Source organism: Microtus ochrogaster, chromosome 18 (genome assembly GCF_000317375.1).
Source record: "Microtus ochrogaster isolate Prairie Vole_2 chromosome 18, MicOch1.0, whole genome shotgun sequence".
In the NCBI taxonomy this organism is placed as follows: domain Eukaryota; kingdom Metazoa; phylum Chordata; class Mammalia; order Rodentia; family Cricetidae; genus Microtus; species Microtus ochrogaster.
Window position 1 is genome coordinate 11,631,015 of NC_022020.1, and position 7,944 is coordinate 11,638,958.

Here is a 7,944-nt window from a genome sequence, read left to right on the forward strand (position 1 = left end):
GTACCTTCATCAGTCTCCTTTTTATGTTTTTGATGGGTTCTTTGTCACTGTTTTCATGTTCTCGCTAGCTTGCTTTACTTCTGCCTTTTGTTAAGTGACTGTGGCTATTTCCATCACGTGATAGAGTCTTTGAAGCTGTACTTTCAAAGGAAGTTTGGGCAGAATGAGGCTGGCTGTGGGCTGCCACCTAGCTACTGCTGTAAGAAGCCTCCTCCACCAGGAGATCTTATCAATGTTTCTGCTGAAATGAGTGCAGGGTTACTGTTTATCTGTCTAGCCCGAGTGTTTGTCTGCACTGATCAAGGTGGGCTATGAGAACTGTGGCTCCTTAGCCCTGATGGCACCATTAAGCATGCTGTGCATTCTGAATTCACACAACACTCTTGGCCATGTCGTGAATGGATGGCATTTAGGACTTCACTTAAGGTGTGAGAGGTTTCCTTTACTTCATGATGGACACTTGTAAAGCGTGTGCATTCGATGATCTCCATCTCCATTTCTTTTCATCTCTTGTTAATGTTTTTCTTCTATGATTCTCACCCTTTCTCTTCATCTAGTTTTCTTTTTATCCAAAACCTACTTACAAAACAGCATGCAAAAAATTCTTTGTTACTATACATCATTTTGCTTTAAAAAAAAAAAAACAGCATGCACCAGGCGGCGGTGGCGCACACCTTTAATCTTAGCACTTGGGAAGCAGAGGCAGGTGGATCTCTGTGAGTCCAGCCTGGTCTACAAGAGCTAGTTCCAGGACATGCTCCAAACCTACAGAGAAATACTATCTCAAACCCTCCCCCCCCCAAAAAAAAAAAGAAAGAAAAAACAGCATGCTTTTTTAGAAGGAACAAATTTAAAAGCTTAACATTGTGTTAGGAGATTTTAACACAGTATATTTATTATTATTATTACTGCTACTACTACTACTACTACTACTACTATTTTTTGGTTTTTAGAAACAGGGTTTCTCTGTGTATCCCTGGCTATCCACAGGCCGTGAACACAGAGATCTGCCTGCCTCTGCCTCTTGAGTGCTGGGATTAAACGGCGTTCTCATCGGACTCAGTATTATTCTTGATAATGCCTGTACTTTGTGACTATTCATGAATAAATCCAATTAATTACTGCCCTGATTTGAAAGTTATGGAGCTAGGTCACATAAAGGCCCTCTCCCACAGGAGTCTGATCTTGAATTTGCCTTTTTGTAGGTTTGCCTCAGTGACATGAGGACGCACATAAGGACTTGTGAGAAGTACATTGACAGATATGGACCACTGCAAGAACTTGGAGAGACAACAACAAGGTTTGCTTGAATACGGTGTAGTGTCATGCAAAATTCAGTATGTCTCTGAAGAATTTAAGCTTAACACTTGGGAAGCGGAGACAGGAGGATTCTTATGAGTCGGAGGCCATCCTGGGCTACATAAAAAATTACACTAGAAATTCAATTTGAATATCTCTTTTAAAAAAGACTTTTAAAAATTTTTATTTTATGTGTCTTGCATTGTCTGTGCACCATGTGTATGCAATGACCACAGAGGTCAGAAGAAGGCGTCAGAAAACCACCATGCAGGTATTAGAATTCCAAGCCAGGTCCTCTGTAAGAATAGCCAGTGCTCTTCCCTGCTGAGCTATCTCTCCAGCCCCAACAGCCCTTTGTTTTTAATAGTGAGTGATTTCAGTACCCAAATCCCATCTCTATTTTCTTAGTATTTGTGTGTATGTATGGTGCCTGAGTGTATGTCTGCACCAAGTGGATGCAGGGCCCTGTGGAGGTGGGAAATTGTGTTGGATCCCCACGGGAGTTATGCAGAGTTGTGAACCGCCCCCACGCAGATGCTGAGACTGGGCCTGTGTCCTCTGCAAGTGCAGCGAATACTTTGCACCACCGAGCCATCTCCAGCCTTGGACTTACACATCTCAACCTGGAAGTCTAAGGCTTACTCTGGCCTTTTTATAAATGATGCCATAAATTTTAAATGAATATTTTTAATGTAAGCAGAGTACAGATTCTGCTAAATTGACCAGAAGAGAGGGGGGGAAAAGACTAAAATATAGCTTGAGAAAATATGGCTTTGACTGCAAATTGATGGAGTTTATGGAAAATTTAAAATATATAGAAACTAACTTAACCTCTTATTTCTTTTGCTGGTTAAAGTTATAGCAAAGACTCCTGCAGCTAAACTTGGAGGCACCAACTATAATTCCAGTACTCAGGAGACCAAGGCAGGAGGATCACCACTGCAGGGCTAGCCTATGCTACATAGCAACTTTGAGGGCAGCTTGAACCATGCAACAAAACAAACAAAAACCCAGCCCAGTATGGTGACAAATGTCTATAACCACAGGATTCTAGGAAGCTGAGGCAGAGGGATTGCTATAAGCTTGAGAAAAGCCTGAGCTACATAGCAAAACACTTGTCTCAAACAAACAAACCAGAAAAGCAAACCAGGTGTGATGGTGCATACCCGTAATCCCAGCACTTAGGGGCTAGAAGTAGAAGGACCAAGGTAAGCCTGGGCTACATAATGAGACCCTGCTTCCTCACATAAAACAAAACAAAACAAAGAAAAGATACTAACCTAGCTATAGTCAGTATAGTCTGTTTCTTTAAATTTCCAACTAGGTGACTACTCTCTAGCAGGCCTCTATTTTAGTGATTGCAATTCTGTGCTATTTCCAGATGTGTCTGTCCATTTTGTCAGAAGGAATTGGAAGAAGACTGCTTGCTGGATCATTGTATTACCTATCACAGATCAGAGAGGAGGCCTGTGGTAATGACTCTTGCCTACTACCTGTCTGTCTGCCTTTCTGTCTGTATGTACTGTCTAAATTTAAGATGTGTTATAATCTGGGTATCGTGGCTCATGTTTGTAATCTCAGCACTGGGGAGGTAAGGAAGGACGGATGCTGGAGGTTTGAGACCAACCTGGGCTACACAGTGAGTTCCATGTCAGCACTTACGTACTTTCTAATTTTTAAAGTTACTACATTTATTTACCTGTGTGTTCACACATGTGGAGATGAGAGAACTTGGAAAGTCTTTGGCAGAGAACTTTTGGCACAACTGGTGTCAAGTGCCTTTACCACAGAGCACTTCACCAGCCCTGAGAAACTGTTTAATACTGTGTTGCTGACATGATGGCACACACGTTTGGAAGGCAGAAGCAGGCAGATCTTCATGAATTCAAGACAAACCTGGCCTACACAGTAAGTTCTAGGCTAGGCAGGTCTACAGCAGTGAAACACTGTCATTTTTTTAATTCTTTTTTTAAGAAAAAAGATATTCAGTTGAAAAATAAATGCATAGGATCTCACTATGCAGCCCCATCTGACCTGACCTGGAAAATTTTTTTTTTTTTTTTAGTTTTTCGAGACAGGGTTTCTCTGTAGCTTTGGAGCCTGTCCTGGCACTAGCTCTTGTAGACCAGGCTGGCCTCGAACTCACAGAGATCTGCCTGCCTCTGCCTCCCGAGTGCTGGGATTAAAGGCGTGCGCCCCACCGCCCGGCCCTGGAAATTTCTTTGTGAACCTGACTGGCCTTGAACTCACAGAGATCTTCCTGGCTATAAGTATACAGGTGGAATCCCAGGACTGGGAGTGCAGAGGTGGAGTCCTGGAGCCTGCTGGCCAGCCAGCTAGATGAGCTTAATTGTGTACCTCCAGGCTCAACGAGAAGCTCTCTCTCAAAAAAGAAAGTTGGAGGGGGCTGAAGAGATTGCTCAGTGTTTAAGAATACTTGCTTCTCTTCCAGAGGACCTGGGTTCAGGTCTCAGCTCCTATGTGGTGACCTACAGCAATCTATAACTTCAGTTCCAGGATATCTGATGCTCTCTTCTGTATTCTATGGGCACCAGGCATGGATGTGATACACATATCATATGCTAGCAAACACTCATACATGCAAAGTCAATAAATCATTTTTTTAAACCTTAAAAACTGTATGGCAACTTAAATACATGAAATAGAAATGAAAAGTAAAAATAAGAACACAGGGTTGAGAACAATTGAGGAAAACACCTGACATTGACCTATGACCTTCACATGAACACACACAAACATGACGAAGTACATATACATGCAAACACAAGAACACATAGATACATCACACACACATGAAACTAAACAAAGCACAATGTTGAGGTATGTTCTATGTATTTCTAGTTAAAAGTCACATTCAATGATGACTTCTTTTTAAAAATTCTGGTATTGCCGGGCGATGGGGGCACACGCCTTTAATCCCAGCACTTGGGAGGCAGAGGCAGGCGGATCTCTATGAGTTTGAGACCAGCCTGGTCTACAGAGCTAGTTCCAGGACAGGCTCCAAAGCCACAGAGAAACCCTGTCTCGAAAAACCAAAAAAAAAAAAAATAAAAAAAAATAAAAATTCTGGTATTAATAGTTATTTGAAATTCTTTCTTGAACTGTTGATTGGTCTTTCTCTCTAGTTCTGCCCACTTTGCCATTTGCTACCTAATGAGAGCCCAAGTACCTTCAATGGCAGTTTAATCAGACATCTGCAAGTCAGCCACACTTTGTTTTATGATGATTTCATAGTAAGTATAATTCTACCTTTTACATTATGTTTTTGTGCTGTCTGTGTTAATCTTACTTTTTAAAATCCCAGTGAATAAAATTATACAAGAAAAGTTGAGCATGTTGGTAAAGTGTACAGTATTGGCATTAGCAAGGAGAACGCTGGAACAGTAGAGTGCTTTATAGTGCTCACTACTAATGTTGATGTAGTCTGCTCTAACCATCTGTGAAAGTGTGCACCTTTGACCCCAGCACTGGAGAGGCAGAGGCGGGTGGAGCTCTGTGAGTTCAAGGCCAACCTGTTCTACACAGTAAGTTCCAGGCCAGCCAGGAACACAAAGTAAGACACTGTCTGAATGAACAAACTAAAATGATAAAATGGACTTAAAGTAGCAGTTTCACCTTTGGTTGTAGAAGCAAGAGGGACTGGAAAGGGATGGAGATCTTACAGCTTTCGTTTTTACTCATAGAAGTGCTAATATGAAGCTTAAACTTCACCATGACAAATAAAGAAGCAAGAAGAGCATTTCGCTACATTTTTCTGTCCACAAATCAATAATTAATAGAACTGTTAGCATTCTGAGTCCTAGGAGTGGCTTTGTTTTCCCCCCAGTGATAGAGATTGACCCTGGGGTCTTCCCCATTCTAGGAAAATACAGTCATTCAACCATGACCACCCCCCCCAGGCTATCAGGAACGTGTAAACTTTATTCCAAGTATGTGTGAAATGTAGAGAACATCCTGACCTGACAAGGCTTTCTTTCTCTTACATTTCTAAATCTTCAGGTTTTAGTTGACTTTTTACTTATATGTCTATGTGTATTGTTGCGGAAGAGGGGGTGTTTGTCCTTTGAGGTCAGAAGTGGACCTCAGATTCCCTAGTAGTTGTGAGCCACCTGAGGTGGTGTTGTAGAGTTTGAGATCACCGGGAAAAGACCCCAGAGTCCATTCAGAGTATAATTAAACAAATTTATTAAGGCTGCTAGCAGGGACATCAGAGATGTGCCTTACAGAAGCAGGCGAAGGAGGGGCTCTTAAAGCCTTTTATCCACAAGAACTGTTCTGCCATGCCAAGATTTGAGGTGGTCGAGGCCACCTCAAAATAGTCCTTGAATGTCTGCACAAGCAAGTTACAGAAGCCAAAATCAGCAGTTAGTCATCATAATGAGCAGATGGTCACAGCTGTGCATTCCTGAGTGGGGGTCAACGAGTCAGGGTTGCTGGGAACTTATCTTCCAGGAGCTTGAGTCAGAGGTGGCTTAGGTACCAAGGTGGATGACTAGCACAAAATGGAGTTTCTTTAGCCATCACAGTGGGTGCTAGGAAATGAGCTCAGGCCCTCTGGAAAAGCAGTTTGTGTTCTTAACACTGAGCCATTTCTCCAGCACACATTCTCTATATTCTCTATTAATTAATATTCTCTATCAATTAAGACTTGATGGCAATTCCTGAAAGGCCAGTGAAGTCGAACAGGAACCAGTAACCTCAGAGTAAGTTCTGGGTCTGACAGGCTTCCTGGAATGATGGACAGGCCATGTAACTCAGGGAATTTATTCCTGAAAAATGAGCGTTGCATTGACCCTTGTTCTACCCCATCCCATTTCTGAAACACTACTGGCTGATTCTAACCATTCTTCTCTGTTGTAGGATTTTGATATAATCGAGGAAGCCCTTATCCGAAGAGTGTTAGACCGCTCACTTCTTGAATATGTGAATCACTCAAACACCACCTAAGTTTATAAATAGCGAAGGACCATTCCCTTGTACCATTTAAGATGCTGCTTGAAGGACTGGGGGAAACTGTCAATGTTTCATGGAGAAAAATGTACTACAGTGTTACACACTTGTTTTTGTTATGTTGCTTTCATTCTGGTCTAGATCTGCCTTTACATTCTTGAGTTTCTTAGACATTTAACCACAGACAATCGGCTCCACAAGCTATCGGCAAATGGAAGAGACACAGGCTGAGTATGTGTGCAGGAGCTCCGTGTGCACATTGGTGATGCTGGGCAGAATGCTACGTGTTCATGACTGTCATCATGGTTAGGCAAGATGACCAACCTCTGTTCGACACAAGAAGATGGAAAAAGGAACAAAATGTGGACATTAAAGGAAACCTGAAATTTATTGAAATCCTTATGCTTAATCTCTAATAAAGGAATGTGGACAATCTTACGTGAAAGGAGGAGGGAAAAGAATTTGAAGTCAACAAAATCCATTTTAACCAAATTACAGTACATAATACTATAACAGGAAGGTATGGTGATGCATGCCTACAGTCCAAGTATTTGGGAGGAGGAAGAATCAGAAGTGCAAGGCCAGTCTTGGCTAATGAGACCATAAAAAAAAACATTAAAAAATTGAAAAAAGAAAAAATCTATGTGAACTTAACTATTGAAATACTATATATGCACATATAAAAATTTGATAAAATATTTTTCAAATATTTGTAGCTTATTATTTAGAAGTATTTTATAATGTAGGTGATTTCTTAAGACCTATCTGTTGATATCTGTGGTTGAAGTTTTCACATTGGTAATTTGCATGGAATTCCAAGGCTTTGTTTTTAATTTTAACATCTTAAAAGGTGTAAAATAAAGCACACATACTGAAAACCAGATATGAAATGTATAGCTTAATGTGTTGTTGTAAGAAGCATTACTGCTCGTGGATGGTGACATGCATATTACTGAGAGACACAGCAGGATTGTTTCAAGTTCAAAGCCAATCTGGGCTACAAATTGCAGGCCTGCCTGGGCTGTCATGTGAGACCCTGTCTCAAAACCAAAGAAACAACGCATTATGAACTCATGTATCTAGACATCTATCAATGGACTTCCTTCCATTACCAGTGTCACTTTACTGAGGTTCAACCTCTCTTTTCTTTGGCTGCTCCTCGAAGGTTGGCTGAGTCCTTTGAACACTTTATTACTTTTCCTTGCTGTCTCCTACGGCAGGATCTTCCCTGCTGAACCCGTGTTTGCTACTATGGACCTGAAATCATCAACTCTCTTAGAAGCCTGGTTGCTTTCTGTGCAGAATGGTATTTCAAACCACAGTCTGAAGCTGGGGATAGTAGCCCGTGCCTGTAAGGAGGATTTGTTGAAGACCTTCCTCAGCTACATGGCAGGGTCAAGGACAGCCTAGGTTACACAAAGCCCTATCTCAACCCACCCCCTTTCTCATTCCAGAAAAAGTCTCTACGGATATTTACTGCTATTGGGGTGGCCGTTGTTTGAAGGAGAGAGCTGGTCAGCAACTGTGTGTCTGTTTAAAGACAGAACACTTCATAGCCAGGCATGGTGGTCATGGTGGTCATGGTGGTCCAGGGTGGCTGCTAACTTGAGACTCTCTTGCTTCAGCTTCCTGTGTGTGAGGATACTGGTGTGTGTTACCATGCCTGGCAGTTAT

General features: G+C 41.8%; 1 protein-coding gene across 4 annotated transcripts in view; it reads left to right on the plus strand.

Annotated features, from left to right (window-relative positions):
* Positions 1 to 7,153, plus strand: part of Rnf125 (ring finger protein 125) — a 27,758-nt gene extending 20,605 nt beyond the window's left edge. For all 4 annotated transcript variants that reach the window (XM_013349393.2, XM_026783453.1, XM_005355809.3 and 1 more), the window contains 4 exons: positions 1,206 to 1,300; positions 2,681 to 2,771; positions 4,446 to 4,553; positions 6,181 to 7,153. In XM_013349393.2, the coding sequence (XP_013204847.1) occupies positions 1,206 to 1,300; positions 2,681 to 2,771; positions 4,446 to 4,553; positions 6,181 to 6,267 (381 nt within the window). In that variant the 3' untranslated portion in view covers positions 6,268 to 7,153. The remainder of the gene's footprint in view (positions 1 to 1,205; positions 1,301 to 2,680; positions 2,772 to 4,445; positions 4,554 to 6,180) is intronic.
* Positions 7,154 to 7,944: the final 791 nt, after the last annotated feature.